Raw genomic sequence first — 24,268 nt, 5'->3', positions numbered from 1 at the left:
TTTTGGCGACTCCTCGCTCGGTATCCGGCTGTCCAAAGGCGTGACGCAAGAGCGGCCCCGTTGGGGATGGCACCGGTCCAGTGTGCCGGTGAAGAGTTGGTGAAACGAGGCTCTCTTGTCTCCAGGAGGCTGGCCAGAGTCTGTGCCGGGCACCGCGGCAGGGAGGCCGCAAAGGAAAGTGGTTAGGCCCAGTTAGTGTAACGAAGGGATAATGGGTTTGAGGCTGTTCTTTCCTTGCAGGGCGGAATCTCAGAGGCTTCCTCAAAAGGCCAGGCATAGACCTGGAGAAGAAAACCAATTCATTTCACATTTGAAAGCGAACCTCGCCTCCGATCTGCAGCTTCCGAAATAATGCGCAATCCCAAAACTCAGCCCTCCTTTGAAATTTGCACTTCTCCAAATTGTGCAAAGCAGATCTCCAGCCAAGTTACGTGTAGGAAACTTTGCATATGCTCGGTTAAAACATGCATGAAAGCGCATTGTATTAGAGAAGATCGCTTTGCAAACATGTGTCTGCTAAAACAGATTCGCTCTGAAACGCCGACAAGTTTTCACGATGGCATTGTTACTTGTAGAAAAATTGCAAACTGATGTGGAAATGTGGAGAGCTGAATTTAAGAGTGGAAAAATCGAGAAACTGAAAGGTCCATCTATCCCTAGCCAAACATCATAGCTCATAATAAACTAGGGGCACGGAAGGTAGTGCATATGACCTAATACCCTGAAATTTAGCATTTTAAAACAGTACATCTGTTTCTGTTATTTATTCGCTTTTTTACTGCATGTATGTCTGGTTATTTTAGACTTTATATTGTTATGCATTGACACTATACATACACTGTATGTATATAAACTTATTTAGACCTCTTTTAAAAAGTACTAAAACTCTATTTACATAACCAAACCTATGAAAGATCAGAATTGCCTTATCCACCAGATAAATAATAGACATTAAATTAAATGCCAGGTAAGTAAAAACCAACACCCCTAATAATAGGGCATTTAAATAATGCTTTAAATATCTAACTTTTCATATTCAATTCATTAGTCTCTTGCTATGTAAAGAGTCTCTAAGCAACTTACAGCATTTTAAAAAACTTTAAGACATAACATAAAATTGAGGGAACAGTGCATTGCAATAAAAACTATACAAAAATCTATACCAAACAGCCCCAGTAAAACATCAGCAAAAAAAAAAAAAACCTTAGCAGAAAAATGTATCATCATAATCAGTCCAATGCCTGGGGAAAGAGAGAGGTTTTTGCCTGGCATCAAAATGCATTAACAATAGCACCACGTGGACCTAGGAACTTACTTTATGTCCTTCCTCAGATTATAATTCATTAATTTTTTATTGAATGAAATTATCCCAAATTTTCTGACGGAGGAGGAGAGACATATCCCGCCTCCCACCCCAAGAAAATGGAGTAGATGTTGTAGCCTCTATCAAGAAATAAGTGTGTGGTAAAGGTAAAGGGACCCCTGACCATTAGGTCCAGTCGCGGACGACTCTGGGGTTGCGGCACTCATCTCGCTTTATTGGCCAAGGGAGCCGGCGCACAGCTTCCGGGTCATGTGGCCAGCATGACTAAGCCGCTTCTGTCGAACTAGAGCAGCGCATGGAAACGCCATTTACCTTCCCGCTGGAGCGGTACCTATTTATCTACTTGCACTTCATGCTTTCGAACTGCTAGGTTGGCAGGAGCTGGGACCGAGCAGCGGGAGCTCACCCCGTTGCGGGGATTCGAACCGCCGACCTTCTGATCGGCAAGTCCTAGGCTCTGTGGTTTAACCCACAGCGCCACCCATATCCCTATAAGTGTGTGGAACATGTAACAAAACATCACAGCATGTTCCTCTTCAAGGTTCCAGCCAGCTTGCCGTACCTTATTTGAATGTAGTGGGACTTAATTCTGATTTAACATATCTGCTGGTAATAAAGTACCTGTATAGGACTTAAATAGAATTCCAGTTCATGGTGATATTTTGGAGTAGCCAGTCATTGACCAAAATCATCCTGTTCTTTTTATTTGTTAAAGTGTCGTGAAAAGGTTCAGGGCAAGTAGCTACTATAAACAAACAAACAAACACCTCAAGGCTCCTAAAAGTTTTGCACAAGGGATTCAAGTGCCTTTCAAAAAAAAAAAAAAAAAAAAAAAGGTTTGTACAACCAAAGCAGATTAAAGCACCACAAACTCACTTTGCAAAATGGGGGGCTTTGTGGTTAGGAGACTGATGAGGAAACGCACTGAAAAGTATGGCAGGATCAAATGAGTAACAGGAAGACATAGAAGGCACCCTGCAAGCAAATCAAGATGACTGCACATTGTCACATAACCACCCTGCAAACAAATCCAAATGTTTGGTCCAACCTTATGCCTGGTCCAACCTCTGCATAAGCTTTGCACCAGTAAATCGGGACGAATGCTCAAGAATCAGGTCGTCCGAGGAGCAGGTAGAGCTGAGCAGCTGCGACTTTCTTTTTTCTAATAATCTCTGCACATGTTAAGCCTTCCATCTCATCCCCTTGTAGGCCAAATCATCTCCCATCATTTTTGTAACGCTTCAACCTGTCAGGCCGGACGTGACTGCCGTGGTTTGCGGAGTTCGAATTACTTTCCCATCTGTACAGAAATTGAAGCGAAAAGGGAGTTTCTCTCTTCCTTTTCTAGGGGGGTCCAATAGGTCAGTCGTCTTCAACTGGCTGGTCAGGACTCACTTCTGGACGGTGGCAGCAACACTATCGCCCTGCTCCTTTTCAGCTTTATATATATATATATATAATATTTTATTAAGTTTTACAATCAGAAAAACACACAATACAAACAAACTAAGACGTAGAAAAAAAACAATACAATACTATACTACAACATACATACAATACAACAACAGATATCATAGGAAAATATATATATAAAAAAATTAAAATCAAATCGTTGTGTCCTTGTATTTTTTAGCATTACCCTGGTTCTGCGACTTCCCCAGACCTTCCCACTCTGTATTCCAGATCTTATATTCTGACAGTAAATTTCTTCCCTCTATCATGTCTTAAATTCAACATAATCTTAGTATCTTAATATAGCTATATTTTCCATATATCTTAAAACATTAAGCTTTCTTTATCTTAGATTTTTATGCTAATAATCTTTTAGCTTCAATCTGGTGTCATCAAACATTCATTATCTTATAATGTTTCCATTTCAGCTTTTTCTTGGTATCTGTCTGTCTCGAGAAGCAATGGAGTGTTCCTCTGGGGGTGAAACGATAACGATACGATAATCTTTATTGTCATTGTCCCATACAAAACAACAAAATTGAAAAATCTACATCAGACATTCAAAAACCAACAAGCCTGCTATCCCAACTATCCCAGCCTGGTTAGCCCCTAAAAACTCTGATACCCCATAATTGAATACAATATACTGACATAGAGACTATCTTAAAGGTAAAGGTAAAGGGACCCCTCACCATCAGGTCCAGTCGTGGCCGACTCTGGGGTTGTGGCGCTCATCTCGCTTTATTGGCAGAGGGAGCTGGCGTACAGCTTCCGGGTCATGTGGCCAGCATGACTAAGCCGCTTCTGGCGAACCAGAGCAGCACACTGAAACGCTGTTTACCTTCCCGCTGGAGCAGTACCTATTTATCTCCTTGCACTTTGACATGCTTTCGAACTGCTAGGTTAGCAGGAGCAGGGACCGAGGAACGGGGGCTCACCCTGTCGTGAGGATTCGAACCGCCAACCTTCTGATTGGCAAGTCCTGGGCTCTGTGGTTTAACCCACAGCGCCACCCATGTCCCCAGAGACTGCCTTACACTGCGTTTAAAACCAAAATCGCATTTGGATAGAAACTGTTTCTCAGGCGGCTAGTCCTAGTCTTTATAACCCTGTACCTTCTTCCAGAAGGCAGAAGCTGAAAGAGATCATTTCCGGGGTGCGTACTATCCTGCGCTATCTCTGCAGCTTTCTTATGGCACCTGGAAGCGTAGATTTGATCCAAGGTGGGAAGAGTGCACCCAATTATTCTCTCCGCACTCTTTACAACCTTGGACAGCATTGTTTTTTCCTTGATCCTGCAGCTCCCAAACCACACGCACAGACCATAAGTTGATACACTCTCAACAGTACAATGGTAAAATGCCATGAACAGGTCTGCATTAGCAGCACTGAAGTGACTTCCCTGGGACGCAAACCTAGCCAGTGGGTGTGGAGGTCCTGGGCTGCCCAGACAACAAGAGCCCACTCTCAGCCTTGCTGATGTGGTCCAAAGGAAAGAAGAGCAATACATTTGGCACCTGCAGGAGTTGCCGGAAGGAGGCATACAAGGTGCCATCCAACCGTCTTAGGGACTCCATTACGGATTGTGGAGGGTTTACTCCTTAGCCTTTTCAACTATGCTAAAAATACACCTTGGGAGAAAAGCAATGACAAACCTAGACAACATCTTAAAGAGTAGAGATATCACCTTGCCAACAAAGGTCCGTATAGTAAAAGCTATGGTTTTCCCAGTAGTGATGTATGGAAGTAAAAGCTGGACCATAAAGAAGGCTGATCGCCGAAGAATTGATGTTTTTGAATTATGGTGCTGGAGGAGACTCTTGAGAGTCCCATGGACTGCAAGAAGATCAAACCTATCCATTCTTAAGGAAATCAGCCCTGAGTGCTCACTGGAAGGACAGATCCTAAAGCTGAGGCTCCAAGAGTTTGGCCACCTCATGAGAAGAGAAGACTCCCTGGAAAAGACCCTGATGTTGGGAAAGATGGAGGGCACTAGGAGAAGGGGACGACAGAGGACAAGATGGTTGGATAGTGTTATAGAAGCTACCAGCATGAGTTTGATCAAACTGCGGGAGGCAGTGGAAGACAGGAGTGCCTGGCGTGCTCTGGTCCAGGGGGTCACGAAGAGTCGAACACGACTAAACAACAACAACAAAATTACACCTAACAGGATAAATCCAATGTTAGCCATACAGGTGTGGCGAACCTTTGGCTCTCCTTGGTCATTGGCCATGCTTGCCGAGGCTGATGGGAGTTGTAGTTCAGCAACACCTGGAGGTGCCAAAGGTCTTCTACACTTGGTACATACAGAGAATTGGAAATTACCCGTGGTGCCTGGAAGCTGATGAGTAAAATTTGGGAGCTGCATAATTTAAGGTTACCAGATGTCCCCGTTTTCTGGGGACAGTCCCCAGATTTACAAATAAGTCCACATACAAAATCAATTGAAGATGAAGTGTGTTTAACTATGACAAAGTTATCAGCTTATCGGAAGCCCAGTAGCAAAGGCAGAGGAAAGGGTAGATAACGTGGAATCCTCTTGTCATTTATATGTCCAGAATTTCTGTAGCCTGGTGTACTGATTTCATTTAGTTTTCCTTACGATGTTCTAATGATACTGTTTTATGTATTTTAAAAGAAAAATGCCACACTAAGTTCTCAGCCCTCACTGGCTCCCGATTTCGGGTAGCTGAGGAATAGCCTCCAAAATAGCAATTATGTTCCGTTTTTTATTTATGTAAGCGTTTTCACCCCACCTTTTTAAATTCGCAAAGAATTTATGATGAAGTATTAAGTTACAGCAGTAAGACGATTGTCAAGCCACACTAAAAAAATACTCAGTCAATAAACACAGGACACAACAAAATGGAGCGTGGGGGGGGGGGGAGTGAAAGTTACAGGCAGCAGAACTAAATTCTCCAAATTCCAGTTCATGGAAAGCATGAGCTGGGGGGGGGGGGGGACCTTGTGTGTAAGCTTGTGGGGCCTACCCCCAAGGTTTGCAGAAATTCAAAAAATCTTTAAGGGGGGGGGTGGATCCTTAAGAGGCCACACCACCTTAAAAAAATAGCCCAGTGAAGACTGAGCGTGCTCAGTGGTCACAGAAAGGTGATGGGAAATGGAGTTTTCCAGAGGAGGGCATGGCTGGATGGCTGCACCCTAAACAAGAGCATGTCTTGTTTCAGATCCCATTTGTTTTTATTTCAGCTTTGCACAAGAAAACAACGAATTTCTTCCTTTTCTTTTGATAACAATTTATTGATTTTCTAAGAATAACAAAACTAAACAGAAAAGAAAAGAAAAATTTCATAGCCAAATTAAACCATGAATTTTGGGTTGACTTCCCTCCACTCTTCCTCTTGGTTCCATTATAATATACTACTTTATGCATGTCCATAAAACCTTAGATACCTAACAATCCAATTTTAAAACCTTCTCCAACCAGTTTCAAAGCAACTCTTCTCTCCTACCCCTTGCCTAGCTCGAACTCGTTTTCTTCCCATGATATGAAGACCCTCTTTACTCCACATCAGGAAAGGGATGCTCTGTGAAAGGAGGAAAGGCAGATGGGTAGGAGAAAGGTGACAGTATAGCAGCTAGACGGGTGACTGGGAGTGGCCGCTGGGACCACATAACACCGGTTCTGAGAGATCTGCATTGGCTCCCAGTACGTTTCCGAGCACAATTCAAAGTGTTGGTGCTGACCTTTAAAGCCCTAAACGGCCTCGGCCCAGTATACCTGAAGGAGCGTCTCCACCTCCGTCGTTCAGCCCAGACACTGAGGTCCAGCACCGAGGGCTTTCTGGCGGTTCCCTCATTGTGAGAAGCGAAGTTACAGGGAACCAGGCAGAGGGCCTTTTCGGTAGTGGCGCCCGCCCTGTGGAACACCCTCCCTTCAGATGTGAAGGAAATAAGCAGCTATCCTATCTTTAAAGACATCTGAAGGCAGCCCTGTTCAGGGAAGTTTTTAATATTTAATGCTGTACTGTTTTTAACACTTGATTGGCAGCCGCCCAGAGTGGCTGGGGAAACTCAGCCAGATGGGCGGGGTATAAATAATATATTATTATTATTATTATTATTATTATTATTATTATTATTATTATTATTATTATAGAAGCATGCAGAAAGTGGTGGGTGGGGAAAAAGTGCTTCTCCTTTCATAACACTAGAACTTGTAGGCATTCAAGGAAGCTGAACGCTGGGCAGTTCATGACAGATAAAATAAAAGTATGGGAGCCATGAAGCATATAGTTAAACTACCCGCAAGAGGCAGATGACTACCAACTAGGTGGACCATTGGCCTGATCCAGCGGGCTCTTCTTATATTCTTACGAGAATGGTAATGGGAGACGCCTCTTGTGCCGCTTTCTCACATTTGGTCTCCTTCGCTGGAGCCAAAGGGTGTCAGATTTTCCAGGGCTGCTTCTCTGTTTGTTGCAGAGAAGGGCTGCCCAGACGATCAAGGGTCTGGGAAACCGAGCCATATGAGGAACGGTCGAGGGATCTGGGTATGTTTCTCTTGGTAAAGAGGAGACTGGGATGAGATACAATTTGTTGTTGTTTAGTCGTGTCCGACTCTTTGTGACCCCATGGACCAGAGCACGCCTGTCTTCCACTGCCTCCCACAGTTTGGTCAGACTCATGTTTGTAGCTTCGAGAACACTGTCCAACCATCTCGTCCTCTGTCGTCCCCTTCTCCTTGTGCCCTCCATCTTTCCCAACATCAGGGTCTTTTCCAGGTAGTCTTCTCTTCTCATGAGGTGCCCAAAGTATTGGAGTCCCAGCTTCAGGATCTGTCCTTCCAGTGAGCACTCAGGGCTGATTTCCTTCAGAATGGAGAGGTTTGATCTCCTTGCAGTCCATGGGACTCTCAAGAGTCTCCTCCAGCACCATAATTCAAAAGCATCAATTCTTCGGCGATCAGCCTTCTTTATGGTCCAGCTCTAACTTCCATACATCACTACTGGGAAAACCATAGCTTTAACTATACGGACCTTTGTCGGCAAGATGATACGATCTTCAGATATCTCAAGGGCTGTCGCTTGGAAGAGGGAGCAAGCTGGTTTTCTGCTGCGCTGGGGGTTAGGACCTGAAGCAATGGCTTCGAGTTGCGAGGAAGTAGGAAGAATTTCCTGGCAGTAAGAGCTGTTTGACAGTGGATTGGACCACCTTGGAAGGTGGTAGACTCTCCTTCCTTGGAGGCTTTTAAATAGGCTGGGTAGCCATTTCTCAGGGATTCTTCATCTGTGATTCCTGCATAGTAGGGGGTTGTAGAAGACCTTTAGGGAGCCAGTGTGGTGTAGTGGTTAAGAGCAGTAGACTCGTAATCTGGTGAACCGGGTTCGATTCCCCGCTCCTCCACATGCAGCTGCTGGGTGACCTTGGGCCAGTCACACTTCTCTGAAGTCTCTCAGCCCCACTCACCTCACAGAGTGTTTGTTGTGGGGGAGGAAGGGAAAGGAGATTGTTAGCCGCTTTGAGACTCCTTAAAGGGAGTGAAAGGCGGGATATCAAATCCAAACTCTTCTTCTTCTTCTTCTTTCAACCCTACAGTTCTATGATACTTTGAGTGCAGTAACAAATCATTCTCCAGGATCCTCAGCTTTGGCTTCGAATAAGTTTGATTCCCTCCCCCCCTCTTTCTTTTTTCCTTTCTCCGTCTGTGATGGAACTCCTATTTGGGGACTTCCCTGGCTTTTTTTCTGGCCCATGTAGGACCAGATTGGGTAGTTAGCCTTGGTGAAGACTTGACGTTTTTATCCCTCAAAAAGTTTTTGATTGACTTTCCACTGAAATGAGGCTGCATTTTAATGTTTTGATCTTGTATTTTAATCTTCTTTTTTAAGCTGTATTTCAATCCATTGTTTTTATATTTGGTGTTAGCCGCCCTGAGCCCGGTCTTGGCTGGGGAGCGTATAAATAAAAATTACAGTGGTGCCCCGCAAGACGAATGCCTCGCAGGACGGAAAACCCACTAGACGAAAGGGTTTTCCGTTTTGGAGGTGCTTCGCAGGACAAATTTCTCTATGGGCTTGCTTCGCAAGACGAAAATGTCTTGCGATTCCTGGGGGTTTTTTTTCGCTCCCCACCCCCTTTTTCTAAGGCGCTAAGCTGCTAATAGCCTTTTAGCAGCTAATCCGCTAATCCCTTAAGACGCTAATAGCCGCTAATAGCCGCTAAACTGCTAATAGCGCTAATCCGCTAATAGGGTTGCTTCGCAAGACGTAAAAACCGCTAGACGAAGAGACTCACGGAACGGATTCTTTTCGTCTTGCGAGGCACCACTGTATTATTATTATTATTATTATTATTATTATTATTATTATTATTATCATTTCCCCCTTCTTTTCTCAGCTCCGACAAACGTATGAACTCACCAATCCCGGCATTGCCGAAGTGACCCTCCGCCAAGACAAGAAAATCCTGGCGACTGCCGGCTGGGATCACCGCATCCGCCTCTTCGGCTGGAAGAAGATGAAGCCCTTGGCCATCCTGGACTACCACACGGCAGCAGTCCACTGCGTAGCCTTTTCGGACCACAGCCAGCCCCAGGAGAGACTGATGGCGGCTGGCTCCAAAGATCACCGCATCAGCGTCTGGTCAATATATAATCAAACATGAAACAGGGTTGGAGCTGAAGAAGGAAGACAGGGCAGGAGTTTGCAATTTAGAGTTAAAGGGCAAAGCAGGGCAAGGCGAGAGGGAGAATAGAGGGTACCCATCTCAGCAGGACTTCAGGGCACACAATCCCACTTAGCAGAAGGAGGCAACAGGGTTGCTTTCAGGGTGGATAAAAATCAGTGTTTTTTTTTAATAAAAAATAAAAAAATGGATTTGTATTTGTATTTATTTAAATCAGATTTTTTTAATTTGAATCTATTTTTTTGATTTAAATTGGATTTTTAAAATAAAATGCTTTTGGAGGAAAAAATATTTCTAAAGATAGTTTTCTGTTTAAGTTACATGATAGTCCAAAGGCTATTCATCAGGAAATAAGAAAATCCTGGGGCTTCAGCAGGGGCCCAACGTTACCAGTTTCTGTGCCGGCCGACCTACATTCCTGTGAGTATGCCCCATTGAACAAAATGGGGGCTTCTCTCTGAATAAGCATGTGCTGTGAACCAGGAAAAGGAGGTTCTTGCCACACTTTGTGATTGTTCTGCCCACCTGCACCAATATATAGCAGTTTGAAGGAGTGAGGGACTGCAGGCAATGTCTTGGAAGGTGGGAGGTAGATAGATAGATAGATAGATAGATAGAGGGCTGGATTTAGGTTTGATGAGGCCCTAAGCTACTGAAGGTAATGGGTCCCTTTATATGTCCAGCTGTCCATTGTCAACAACAAATTGCTGCTGTTTTTTGTGTTGAATATATGCTATATGGACCTAATGGGAATCTAGACCCATTTGCACATAACAAATAGGAGCCTACACAACACAAAACACTGTTGCTGTATGTAGGTTTTATTTCATTTGGGTTTTTTATCTTATATTTTGGAAATGTACATCCAATTTTTTCCCCCTTCAAATTTTTTTGGGGCCCCAAAGAGAGTAGGGCCCTAAGCTATAGCTTGTTTAGCTTATATGTAAATCCGGCACTGGATAGACAGACAGACAGACAGACAGACAGACAGACAGACAGATAGATAGATAGATACAGTGGTACGTCAGGTTACATACGCTTCAGGTTACATACGCTTCAGGTTACAGACTCTGCTAACCCAGAAATAGTACCTCGGGTTAAGAACTTTGCTTCAGGATGAGAACAGAAATCGCGCGGTGGCAGCAGGAGGCCCCATTAGCTAAAGTGGTGCTTCAGGTTAAGAACAGTTTCAAGTTAAGAATGGACCTCCGGAACAAATTAAGTACCGGTACTTAACCCGAGGTACCACTGTAGATAGATAGATAGATAGATAGATAGATAGATAGATAGATAGATAGATAGATAGATAGATAGATGATAGATAGATAGATTAGATATGGATGTATTATATAATAGAAATATGAGGGGCAAGACCCAACCCAATGGATTCAAATTACAGGAAAGGAGATTCCAGTGAAGCATTAGGAAGATCTTTGTGATGGTAAGAGCTGTTCACTCCCTCGGATGGCGGTGGGAGGTGTTTCGGCATCTGTGGCCATGTGTCAGGGATTCTCTAGGCCTGATTTCTGCATTGCATGGGGTTGGACTAGATGACCCTTGAGTCCCAGCTCTACAACTCTATGGTTCTCTCTCTCTATGCAGAATGTCCTTTTGCAACATTTACTCCCTGCAACACTTATGATACCCCTCTCTTTTTCCCCCTTTTGCCTCTCCCTTTACAGTCTTATTAGGGCCGCCTTTAATATGTTCACACTCCTGTCAGGTTTTCAAACTTTTAAATCGGCCAAGAATGTGGCAAGGGACAGCCTCTGGCATTTGTGGATTGCATGGTCTCCTGTCACCCTGAGCTTTGCAATTAATCAAGAGAAGGGAGAGAAAGAGAGAGAGAGAGAGAGGTTTTTGCCCAGGCCACAGTTCTCTGCTTGCAAAGCTATGTTTAAGAACCGTTTCAGAGCCGCTGTTAAATCCTTCCCCCTGTAGACCAGCTCTAGCAGGAGGATTTAACTTGCCAATCCAATTAATGCCTTTCTCCTTGGAGACTTTGGCATACTTTTTCAGTGTGGAGAATCAGGCAAGTTTGGGGCGCATAATTCCCATTCCGCGATCACGGAAGCAAGAAGAAAAGATCCTCCTGCCAGCCTGACCTGGGGCAGCCAACCCCCCAGTTTCAGTTTCTGCCGTTGCTTAATGATTTGCCTCTTAACCCAGTTGGTGGATTCAGCTTTCGTTAAATTGGTGTGCTTCCACACACCCTCAGTGTCAGCACCTTTCTTGAGAGACTGGACACACTTTTGAGACGGCAGCTTCAGAAGCAAAGCCCTGCCATGCGTTGGTAGAAGGAAAGGGCCATCTTTCGGGGGCACCCTGTGGCCATCCAGATTTCTTAGACTACAACTCCCATCATCCCTAGCACTTAGCCATGCTGTCTGGGGCTGATAAACACTGGAATCTAACAGCAGCCAGAGGGCCAAACCTCTCCGGCTTATTCGAATTGTATGTCACTCCTTATTGCAACACCTAATCTCAAAATAATAAAGTGTACCCTTAATTCTCAAAACCTCCCATTAAAACTGATGATCTTCTGTTTTACCTGGTCAAATCTTACAGCCCAAAGATATGCTTATTCCTAGACACCCCTCTGTCTATCCTCTAAAGAAGGAATGTTTTGATTTGTTTTTAGGCCTTCTCTGCTGAGATTTCTGCAGAGGAGAAATGATAGCTTCCCCCTAGAAAACAATTCAGGTATCCAAGATTTCAATGTAGCCGTGATGGGAGAGTCATACTCCCTAGAGAAGTGACCCTCTTCCCTCAAGTTTCTAAACATTCTTTAAAAAATTACTCTGCTAATTCCCAAGTGCATAAAGTCCCTCATTATTGTGCTCATGTTTCAAGAGTGGCTGGGGAAACCCAGCCAGATGGGCGGGGTACAAATAAATTATTATTATTATTATTATTATTATTATTATTATTATTATTATTATGAGGTGGGGTGTGGCTAAAAGCTCGTCATCCAGTGGGTCAGAATCTCAAAGCCATCCCAGGTGGGTCATGGCAAAGCTGTTGCCACCATGTTGATCTCTGGCTAAGGCTCGTCAGACCAAGGAATCGCTGTCTGGGGAATCTCTCTGAAAATGGGGTCCATGTTGAAAGTTGGGAGTCGGTGGTGGGTCTTGGGCCTGGACCAGTTGAAGGCCACCTATGGATGGACCAAGCTGGCCTTTGTGAGGCAGCCAGTGCAGCCACCTTGGTCCTCCAGCCAATTACAGCCGCATCCCAACGTGATTTCCAGCAACTCGCATTCAAGGTCTTCCTGGAAGTACCGTATTTTTTGCTCTATAAGACTCACTTTTTCCCTCCTAAAAAGTAAGGGGAAATGTGTGTGCGTCTTATGGAGTGAATGCAGGCTGCGCAGCTATCCCAGAAGCCAGAACAGCAAGAGGGATTGCTGCTTTCACTGCGCAGCGATCCCTCTTGCTGTTCTGGCTTCTGAGATTCAGAATATTTTTTTTCTTGTTTTCCTCCTCCAAAAACTAGGTGCATCTTGTGGTCTGGTGCGTCTTATAGAGCGAAAAATACGGTAGGTGTGGAGCCTGCCTTGGCTCACCTGCCCAATGGCAGAAGCCAGAGTGTGCTGCCCTTCAGTTCAATCTGTCCCTATATCCAATCTGTGAACTGGTCTGGCTGGGGATTGTCTGCAGCTCTTGAGACCTGCATTTCCACATCTCCTGCGACGTTGCAAGTGATGCCCCAATTGGGTCATACGGTGCAGCTGCTTGCAAAGGCGTTTTGTTTTTCGCTTGACTCCCCTCCCCCCCCCCAGATGGGAAATTAAAGGAGAGAGAGAGAGCATGAGCCGCCTGGGGCCATTGGAGTCATTTATTTCAATTACTTCACAGTTTCCAACCTGCCCTTGCTCCTCATGCTCAGCTTGAGTAGCATCTTGAAGCAGATTAAGATTTTTAAATTATTACACACACACACATGGAAGAATTAAAGACTGAAAGATTTGGGACAGGTTTTAAAAAGGACTTCTTTTTTGTAAATTTATTTATTTGGGTTTTTCAAATTAGAATTTTACAATCACATATCAACATACAATAGAGAAACACGATTCCACAGAATCTCCTGGACTTCCCTCCTCCCCTTTCTATTGTTAGTCCTTTCCTCCTGCATCTTTTATAACAATTCAAATCTTTTGCATCTCCCTTATGTCCAAAATTCACCATTAAACTACAAGTGTTATTCCAATCCCACTAACGATTTTAGCTGTTTACAATGGTTTTTAAGATTATAAATTTCCCCCATTCCGTATTAAAATTTTGGTCTTCCTGTTTTCTGATTCTTCCGGTCATTTTTTGCCGTTTCGTCATAGTCCATCAACTTGATCTGCCATTCTTCTCTGGCTGGGACTTTTTCTTCTAAAGCTAAGATGGCTTTAAAAGAGGATTCGTAGTCTATTGATGGACTATTTGTAGTCTAACATGAAATTTATTACAGTCAGAGACCAACATGAGAAGCACAAATGGAACTACAATCCCAATAGCAAAACAAACATTTAAAACAATATACGACAATAGATTTTAAGTTTAAAAGTGTGATAGGCATATAAATACATAAAAACTTTAAAATAGACTACCTTAGAGAAATGACCCAAAGTTACCCGTGGATCCGGGTTTGGGAATTTTCTTAACAAACTAGATTGAATCAGGGGATGTTCTGCGCCTACAGATCTGTGCCTAGAATCTGGCGACAATCTGGGTCCTTTTGTGGTCTTTGCCTAACAGAAGATTGAATTTTTGCTTTACCGGGAGGTCAGTAAGCCTCACCAGCAGGGGGTCAATGGTTTCTCTACGTGCCTCATCGTAAAAGGGACATCTAAAAAATATGTGTTCAGGGCTTCCTATATCCCCCAATGGACAGGCGCAAATTCTCTGGTCATATGGGACTTTTTTAAAGGATCCTTCTGAGACCGGCGAGGGCAGAGCCAAGCTTCTGGCAAGTGTAAAAGCCCTTCTTGCATTTTTGGATACAAGAAAAAAGAGATATGCTGCTGGTGCAGTTATATATCTCTTGATTTCTTATTTGTAGTCTATACTCTGCCTCCACAGATGGAGACAAACATGGTTCTGAATCCCCAGGAAGGGAGAGGGCTTTTGTGTTCGAATCTTGATTTCAGGTTTCCCATCTAGTGGACCACTGTGAGAACAGGATGCTGGACTAGGTGGGCCATTGGCCTCATCCAGCAGGACTCTTCTCGTCTTCTTAGGGCTAAAAGTGATTATGGTGCATTTAATATAAACTTAACAAAGGCACACTTTGCAAGACAAAGCACAGTAAAACAGCCCCTTTCTAAAACGTCAACTCTGGCAAAATTAAAGGACTGGTTTGCACCCGACGCCAAGAGTCAGCATCCGACGGCGATGACAGCAACACGCTGGCTCTGCAAAGGCTGCCCTCCCAGCGAGTGGGTGGCTGCGGTCCTTCAGTTTTACGGGAAGGGGTGAGAACAAGCAACATTCCAAAATTAATTGATATAAATCTTGAGCACTCACATTTGTCCACCAATTACATGGGATATTTATCACAGCCGAAAGGGACGCTGATCTCTGACCCCCAGACATTTCCTGCAAATGAATCAATTAGTTCCAAAGTCCCTTTCCTCCTGCGCTCCAGCGAGAAGTTCCCATTCCGTCTGAGCCAGCGGAGAGAGGACCGTGAACTAGCCTTTGGAGCTGGAGGTCTGGGGAATGAAAGAGACTCGGAGCCACATCCTGGAGGAGCACGACTGGACTCAGCCGCCTTTCTGGACCACTGGAGTGGCCTAGCAGCCTCAGCCAGAAAGGTCCTCAGTGAGAGATGACTAATAATAATAATAATAATAATAATAATAATAATAATAATAATTTATTATTTATACCCCACCCATCTGGCTGGGCTTCCCCAGCCACTCTGAGCAGCTTCCAACAAAATATTAAAATACAGTAATGCATCAAACATTAAAAGCTTGCCTAAACAGGGCTGCCGTCAAATGTCTTCTAAAAGTCTGGTAGTTGTTGTTCTCTTTGATATCTGGTGGGGGGGGGGTGTTCCACAGGGCAGGTGCCACTACCGAGAAGGCCCTCTGCCTGGTTCCCTGTAACTTGGCTTCTCGCAGTGAGGGAACCGCCAGAAGGCCCTCGGTGCTGGACTTCAGTGTCCGGGTAGAACGATGGAGGTGGAGACTACTGTACCTCTAATATAGAATAATACATTTTAATATAGAAAAAATAGGTCTTAAGTAGCATAAAGGAAATCAAAAGGCAGCAGCGAATGTTACAACAATGCTCAATAAAACCATCCGTCGTCACCCGCCTGTCTGTTTTAGCCTCTAAATACCCACTGAAAACTTTTCCATGCCGCCAAGCTTAATACTGGCAATTGAGAAATGTATTTATCTAAATACCAGAATTATTAGAATGGAGAACCAAAGTTATTGAATTCATGGAGATGGCAAAATTAACAGCACCATTAGAGGCTAATCAAAAAATTAATAAAGAGTGGGAATGCATTAAGGAATACATGAAAAAAGTTGGTGCTGGAGATTCAAAATTAATACGCAAAAGTTTAAAAGGCGCAAGGAGATAGGATAATAATATATTAAGGATGGAATAACAAATAAAGTGAATAACGCAACAATAACAAAAATAATAGAAGGTAAAGAAGAACACACACCGGTGGAGGGAAGCACTATGCTGTGGGGGAGGGAGGTGAAGGGATTTTTTTTTTTAAAAAAAGTACTTTTAAACATTTTTTTCAATTCAGTTCATTATGGATTATTTCCCAATAGACTTCTACTCTTTTACAAGTCCACTACATGTGAAAGAACGTCCCCTCAGCCCAGGGCTGGATTTAGGTTTGATGAGGCCCTAAGCTACTGAAGGTAATGGGGCCCTTTATATGCCCAGCTGACCTTTGTCAACAACAAATGGTTGCTGGTTTTTTTGTTGAATATATGCTATATGGTAATTTATGGACCTACTAGGTATCTACTAGGTATCTCAGGGACGCGGGTGGTGCTGTGGGTAAAACCTCAGCGCCTAGGACTTGCCGATCACATGGTTGGCGGTTCGATTCCCCGCGGCGGGGTGCGCTCCCGTCGTTCGGTCCCAGCGCCTGCCAACCTAGCAGTTCGAAAGCACCCCCGGGTGCAAGTAGAGAAATAGGGACCGCTTACCAGCGGGAAGGTAAATGGCGTTCTGTGTGCTGCGCTGGCTCGCCAGATGCAGCTTGTCACGCTGGCCACGTGACCCGGAAGTGTCTGCGGACAGCACTGACTCCCGGCCTATAGAGTGAGATGAGCGCACAACCCTAGAGTCTGGCAAGACTGGCCCGTATGGGCAGGGGTACCTTTACCTTTACCTTTAGGTATCTAAAGCCATTTGCACATACAGAATGTAGGCACCCTATATATAGAAATGAGCAAACCAGTGATATTTTATGGAGCAGGCTAGGAGGCGGGGCCCAGTACTTACATCATAGGAGCCAACACAACACAAAACGCTGTTGCTGTATGTAGGTTTTATTTTATTTGTTTTTTATCTTATATTTTGGAAATGTACATCCAGGTGTTTTTTTCCTTTAATTTTTTTGGGGGCCCCCAAGAGAGTGGGGCCCTAAGCTATAGCTTGTTTAGCTTATACGTCAATCCGGCACTGCATGTGCCATTCTTCAAGTTTTCAGTAAAGGGGGGGGGGGGAAACTCCCAATCGTTTTCAACACCAACAAAATCCCTAACACGCAACAGGGGCGACACTGCAGTGTGTGGTCAGCTGAGCATGTTGCTAACCGTTACATCAAATGCGTGCGCAAACACAAACACACAAACCTGCTTGGGCCTTTCCAGACTTGTCTGCATTTTGAGATTTGCCTGAAATGCTGGAGTTATGAAGCTGTTTTCATTTACTTTCATTTTTTTTTTAACATAATATACTTTTACACTTGCGATCCAATTAAATATTTCCTGCATTCCAACTTGCCCTTGGCAGATTTTTGAATTTTTTTAATGAATACCAATTGCATAAACAGTGTTTTGCTCCAGCTATTAAAAAAAAAAGTCAGACATGAAGGGTAATTGACCCCTTTCAGGCAGGAGTGTAATGACTTGTGGTTGAACAATTCCAGCTACCTTTACAACGATGTACAGGGTTCAGGCTGGGCCCTCTTCGGTTGGAGGATGGATGGCGGCAAACAGATTGAGGTTGAATCCTGACAAGACAGAAGTACTGTTTTTGGGGGACAGGGGGTGGGCGGGGGTGGGGGACTCCCTGGTCCTGAACGGGGTAACTGTGCCCCTGAAGGACCAGGTGTGCAGCCTGGGAGTCATTTTGGACTCTCAGCTGTCCATGGAGGCACAGGTCAATTCTGTGTCCATGGCGGCTGTCTACCAGCTCCATCTGGTATGCAGGCTGAGACCCTACCTGCCTGCGGACTGTCTTGCCAGAGTGGTGCATGCTCTGGCTATCTCCCGCTTGGACTACTGCAATGAGCTCTACGTGGGGCTACCTTTGAAGGTGACCCGGAAACTGCAATTAATCCAGAATGCGGCAGCTAGACTGGTGACTGGGAGTGGCCGCCGGGATCACGTAACACCGGTCCTGAGAGATCTGCATTGGCTCCCAGTACATTTCAGAGCACAATTCAAAGTGTTGGTGCTGACCTTTAAAGCCCTAAACGGCCTCGGTCCTGTATACCTGAAGGAGCGTCTCCACCCCCATCATTCAGCCCAGACACTGAGATCCAGTGCCGAGGGCCTTCTGGCAGTTTCCTCATTGCGAGAAGTAAGGTTACAGGGCACCAGACAGAGGGCCTTCTCGGTAGTGGCGCCCGCCCTGTGGAATGCCCTCCCTTCAGATGTGAAGGAAATAAGCAGCTATCTTATTTGAGGTATTTGTCCTGCAAATGCCAGTTACCACATATTCCCTCTCGCTGCCAGCTTCTTAGGACCGAGAAACTAGAAGCCACATTGCCAGAGATGGGCGAGGCAAGACGCAAAGATGGGTGGAGCAACGAATGCAAATTCTTGCCTTTGTAAATATTGCATCCACTCCATGGATCACTGCCTTGTCGTGGCGAAGGGGCTTGAATAACTCCAAGAAACTATGAGCTATGCCTTGCAGGTCCACCCAAGATGTACAGGTCATAGCCGAGAATTTGGACTAAATGTGATCCACCTGGAGAAGGAACTGGCAAACCACTCCAGTATTTTGCCAAGAAAACTCTATGGACATAAAAAAGGAGAAGCTTTGAGAAGAATGTAAGAGTTTCCAAGGCATGCTCTGGTTCATGGGGTCATGGAGAGTCGAACATGACTAAGACGACTAAACAACAAAAATACTGCATACCCTCCAACATTTTCTCAGATGAACATAGGGACGTCCCATTCCATAATGATAATTTTACTATTTATACACCACACATCTTACTGGGTTGCCCCAGCCACTCTGGGCAGCTTCCAACACACATAAAAACATAATAAAACATTTTTTAAAAAACCTTCCCTATACAGGGTCGCTTTCAGACGGCTTGGGGGGTTGGATAACTCCATACCTTCCATCATTTCTCCACTGAAAATAGGGACCTCCTAAGGAAAAGTGGGACATTCTGGGATCAAATCAGAAACAAGGCGGCTTTTCTAAATCTGGGGTGTCCCTGGAAAATAGGGACACTTAGTGGGTCTGCAAGATATGGTCTGTCCTTTAAAAAGAAGAAGTAGGATTCTAGTCCTCAAGGCTTTAAATGAAGGAAAAAACTAAATAATAGATAGGAGGCTGCCTTGAACTAATCAGAACATTTGGTCCAGTCTACCCTGACTGGGCAGGACGCAGGTGGCGCTGTGGGTTAAACCACAGAGCCAGGGACTTGCCGATCAGAAGGTCGGTGGTTCGAATCCCCATGACGGGGTGAGCTCCCGTTGTTTGGTCCCTGCTCCTGCCAACCTAGCAGTTTGAAAGCATGTCAAAGTGCAAGTAGATAAATAGGTACCACTCCGGCGGGAAGGTAAATGGCGTTTCCGTGATCCAGGATCAAATCAGAAACCAGGAAGGCTTCTCTAAATCAGGGATATCCCTGGAGGGTCTTTTATTGGCTGGTGTGGCTCAATGATGCCTCTATATTGGGCCAATCCCCTCATGAGCGGCATTCCAGGGTCACATGCCAGGGCCAGGCAGGACACAATCTTAGATAACTATATCGTGTGTGTCCCTTGCTCGCATTTCCCCCCTTAAACCGCTATTAAGAAGTACAGTGGTACCTCTGTTTAAGACCTTAATTCGTTCTGGAGGTCCATTCTTAACCTGAAACTGTTCTTAATCTGAGGTACCACTTTAGCTAATGGGGCCTCCCACTGCCGCCGGTGCGATTTCTGTTCTCATCCTGAGGTAAAGTTCTTAATCTGAGGTACTACTTCCGGGTTAGCAGAGTCTGTAACCTGAAGCGTTTGTAACCCAAGGTACCACTGTACTTAAGAGGAGCCCTCGTGGATCAGTCCAAAGGCCCAGCTATTTTCACAGTGGCCAGCCAGATATCTCTGGAAAGCCCCAAAGCTGCTTGCAATTGCCGGCACAACTGGTATTCAGAATCAAGCTACCTCCAGCAGCACGTTAGCAGTGTAAGCATCTTTTCCAAGTCGCCGTCTCCTCCCTGAATATGCCTTCGAGGTGGGAGGCAACAAAAGGCCTAATAACTTTAGACGGGTGCTACGATTTCTGCAAAAGATGGAATTGCAAGCCGCTGCGAGAGCGTCACTCAGCCTGTTTGATACCTAATAGATCTGCTCTCTCTCTCTTTTTCCCACAGAGCTGAGCTCTACATCACAGCTGGAATAAAGCGGCGTGCCGGCCTGGCAGTAAGAACATGGCCAGATACGTTTCACGCCATTAATCACATGGGCAAAACCCTTCACCGCGCAGGAATTAGGTTGCTACAATCCCAACTGTGGGCTTTTCGTACATTAAAGTGCCAAAGGCTCCGTGATGAATGGCGCCGGGAGGGAATCGACCCCCAACCGCTAAAAGCCGAGAAGGCAAACCCCACGCAGATAGGCACGCTGGAAGCACAAGGCTCGTTTCTCAGGGGTTCGTTTGCAGAGATTACCAGGAAAGTGGGCAAAAAAAATATCCCAGGCGGAGGAAGCGGAGGGGGTGTAAAATCTAAGGCAGATTCGGGCATTGTACAAGCGTTATACTCCGTGGTGGTTGGCGCCCATTGGGACTGGTGGGGTGGAAGGCAGGGAGGCCCAACAGTAGGTGGCGCCAGAGCCAATGACAGGCAGAGCCAGCTGATTCTGAAATCGTCCCCCAGCCTCCCTGATGAGTTCTACAAAGGTAACACTGAGACTCAGAAGGAGGAAGCTGGCAGCCAGTGGCATCCTCTGGACTGCTTGTAAGTAGTGCACACTTTACCTGGCAAATGCACCTTTGTACGCATTACTTTGGACGCCGGTGGCACTGTGGTCTAAACCACAGAGCCTAGGTCTTGCCGATCAGAAGGTTGGTGCTTCGAATCCCCGTGACGGGGTGAGCTCCCGGTGCTCGGTCCCTGCTCCTGCCAACCTAGCAGTTCAAAAGCATGTCAAAGTGCAAGTAGATAAATAGGTACCTCTCTGGCAGGAAGGTAAATGGTGTTTCCATGCGTTGCTCTGGTTCGCCAGAAGCAGCTTAGTCATGCTGGCCACATGACCCGGAAAAACTGTCTGCGGACAAACGTCGGCTCCCTCGGCCAGTAAAGTGAGATGAGCGCCTCAACCCCTGAGTCGTTCGCGACTGGACTCAACTTTCAGGGGTCCCTTTGCCTTTTTACACATTACTTTGGTGGAGAACTTGCATTGCAAAATTCAGAGGAGTGTGAATTTTGCTGTGTTTTGGCTTACTTAACTGGTGGAAATTAGGCAGGTTTGCCTTTAAAAGCAAACTGACTTGAATTGCTGATGAGAAGAGGGGCACCTCTCGCTTGGCTTCCCAGCCCTCTCATTTCCACACAGGTGGTGCATCCTTCAGGGCTCTGGACTTGGGCCAGAACCCTGCCACCTGCAAATCTCTCTCTATCGCGTTCCCATGCCTCCGCAGCACGTTTTCAAACAGACACGCAGCAAAGCAGGTTCCTTGACCTGACTGTGATCCCAAACCCGCCCCCCAAGGTTTACTTGCGTTGTGGGGTGGAGATAATCCCGGGGCGCGCAGTTCTGGCGCTGCCCCAGTCTGCCTCCCTCCTCCTCCTGGGTGATGTGGGACTTTGAATCTCTGCTGGGCATAGGCAGGCCAGCCAATCTGGCCCGCCGCGGCCTCATTTGCTCTCATTTGTAAGAACTGCGCTCGCTTCCGAGCTCTTAACCACAATCTCCTTCATCATCGCAGCAGAGACTAATTTGTGCGAGGAGTGATTACGAGTGCTTTACCGCAACTGAGCCCATCGGCACAGGCGGATCCTCACTGGAAGAGCCTTTTCCGGACAGGGAGTGGAAGTTTTCCCCTAGGCCAGGGGTGGGGAGTCTGTGGCCCTGCAGGTGTTGTTCGACTGCAGCTCCCATCATCCTGATTCAGCCGACGCAATAGAGTGGCAGCCCAGAAGCACCTGAAGGATCACAGGTTCTCCCACCTCTGCTGGAGGTTCCTCAAGGTATCTGCTGGGAATCCTGCTACAAACACTGATATTGCAGCAGCAGTGGAGTCTCAGAACAGAAGAACATGGGATGGCTTTACTGAGATACTGATTTATTTCTGGGCTTAATTTAAACTAAATGCTGAACATCAGATACAGGGAATCAGGCAGAGGGCCTTCTCAGCACCCGCCCATAGCTGTCAACTTTTCCCTTTTCTTGCGAGGAATCCTATTCGGAATAAGGGAATTTCCCTTAAAAAAGGGGGAAAGTTGACAGCTATGCACCCACCCTGTGGAACACCCTCCCATCAGATGTCAAGGAAACAAGCAACTATCTGACTTTTAGAAGACATCTGAAGGCAGCCCTGATTAGGGAAGCTTTTAATGTTTAATAGGTTATTGTATTTTAATATTCTATTGGAAGCTGCCCAGAGTGGCTGGGGAAACTCAGCCAGATGGGCGGTGTATAAATAAATAATAATAATTATATAAGCCTGCTGGATTGGCCAATGGCTCCTTTTGTCCAGCATCCTGTTCTCACAGTGGCCGACCAGATGTTTGTGGATAGCCCGTGAGCAGGACCTGAGCACAAGAGCACTCTTCCCTCCTGTGATTTTCCAGCAGCTGGTAGTTGGTCATTGGTTGGATGCAGACTGGATCTCGGTGGGTTCCACTAGATCTCACTTCCCTCCATGCATGGAAGCAGCCCTGCCGTCTGTGGAGGGGCGCCTGCAGATACTTCCCCTGATTTTGAAACCCTGTAGAATTTGGGGTGTGGATATTGAGAGCAGGAGGTTGCCAACCTTTTAAAGTCCATGTATGTTTGGAATTTTTAAGCAAGCGCTGTGCGCAACACCTCTTCTGGTCACTTTCTCCTGCACCCCTCAGATCAGCCCCATAGCAAGGCAGAAAGGGGAAAAAAACCCCACATACACTCACGCTTCACTTTTTCGAGGCATCTGGTAAAAGTCAGATCCAGTAGAATTGATCTGAGCAGATAAAAAAAAGCACGTAGAGCTGAAAGAAATGGGAAAGGGCTGATCACTCTTTCAACCTCCTCCTCCACCTCTATGTCATTTTGGAGGGAGAAAAAGGCAAATCCCTCACCCCCTCCTGACCAAGGGAGTAGTGAGAGGGGTGGGAAAGGCTCCCAGGGCTTTGAAGAAGACTTCAAGGGTACCCAGGGCTCTCTGTTGGCAACCGATCGAGCAGGTCATGTCCTCTGGTCACCCATGCAGTTCTCTTTTGCGACAGCAGTGCATTTTCTAAAAGAAAACGTAGGCACTTATTAGTCTGCCTTGTTTAATATTGTCTGCACAGCAGTAGCTCTTCAGGGCAGCAGACAGGAAGCTGGCAAGGAGTCAGGGCGTAGTGAGAAGGGAGAGTCTGCGACAGAGAGAAGTCAAGAAGCAGAGGCTGGAGTGGAGGGGGCCTAAGAGGCAGAGATGAGTCTGGCTGGGGAAGAGTCTCTCCCCCTCCTGTTGGGACAACCTCCTCTCCCCCCGTGTCTCCCAGAACCAGAAGAGACATGAAAAGGGCGGAGGAAAGACTGGCTGCATGCAGGCGCAGCCTCCGATTGCTTGGGGAAAGGCCCTGGAGACGGGGAACTTAGATGGCTGTTGCAAGGCAGGGACTTCCAGTCTCAGCAACTGATCCATGGGGCAAGACCTACTGGGAGCTGCGGTCACTCTAAGGAAATGAGTGACACTCTGCCAAGTCTGTGTGAGTCGTGTTCTTGCTAACAAAGAGTTAACTCCAACTTTAACAGTGTGATTTACTGCCGGCTCGTTCCCGACACCTACGCAATTTATGCTCTCTGAAACAGTGTGCCAGCCCGAAAAACACATCCAAAGTTTGAAATTTGCACTATAATGAACCTTGCAATGCAACTCTCCTGCCAAGTAATAAGTGCACAAAATGCATAAAAGCATGTACTGGGCTAAAGTGTGCATAAAAATGCATATATTAGGAAAATATACACACATATTAAGTTGAAATTGCTCTATATGCAGAGTCGCATACGTACGTGCGTATCTGGGATAAATTCTCACAAAAATGCGGAGGAATTTTCTTGAGGATGTCTCACACACACACACACACACACACAATTGCATACTATTAGGGAAATGTAAAGATCTGGAGACTGAAAAAAGCGAAAACCGAAACTGACGGATTCATTCAATCCCTGCAAGGCTCGGTGCTCAATGAAATAGAGACATTGAAATATTTCAGAGGGGTTTTTTTTATCTCATC

The 24,268-nt window shown here is 45.7% G+C and overlaps 1 protein-coding gene and 1 long non-coding RNA gene across 6 annotated transcripts in view; both read left to right on the top strand.

Annotated features, from left to right (window-relative positions):
* Window positions 1–9,612, top strand: part of GNB1L (G protein subunit beta 1 like) — an 87,454-nt gene extending 77,842 nt beyond the window's left edge. For all 5 annotated transcript variants that reach the window (XM_083418358.1, XM_083418354.1, XM_083418356.1 and 2 more), the window contains one exon: window positions 9,134–9,612. In XM_083418358.1, the coding sequence (XP_083274484.1) occupies window positions 9,134–9,400 (267 nt within the window). In that variant the 3' untranslated portion in view covers window positions 9,401–9,612. The remainder of the gene's footprint in view (window positions 1–9,133) is intronic.
* LOC310666933 overlaps window positions 1–24,268 on the top strand; it is a 256,212-nt gene that overhangs the window by 99,052 nt on the left and 132,892 nt on the right. The gene's annotated exons all lie outside the window — the stretch shown is intronic.

Source organism: Podarcis tiliguerta (genome assembly GCF_965153285.1).
Source record: "Podarcis tiliguerta genome assembly, chromosome: 16".
In the NCBI taxonomy this organism is placed as follows: domain Eukaryota; kingdom Metazoa; phylum Chordata; class Lepidosauria; order Squamata; family Lacertidae; genus Podarcis; species Podarcis tiliguerta.
This window is presented reverse-complemented; position numbering and strand designations above follow the sequence as displayed.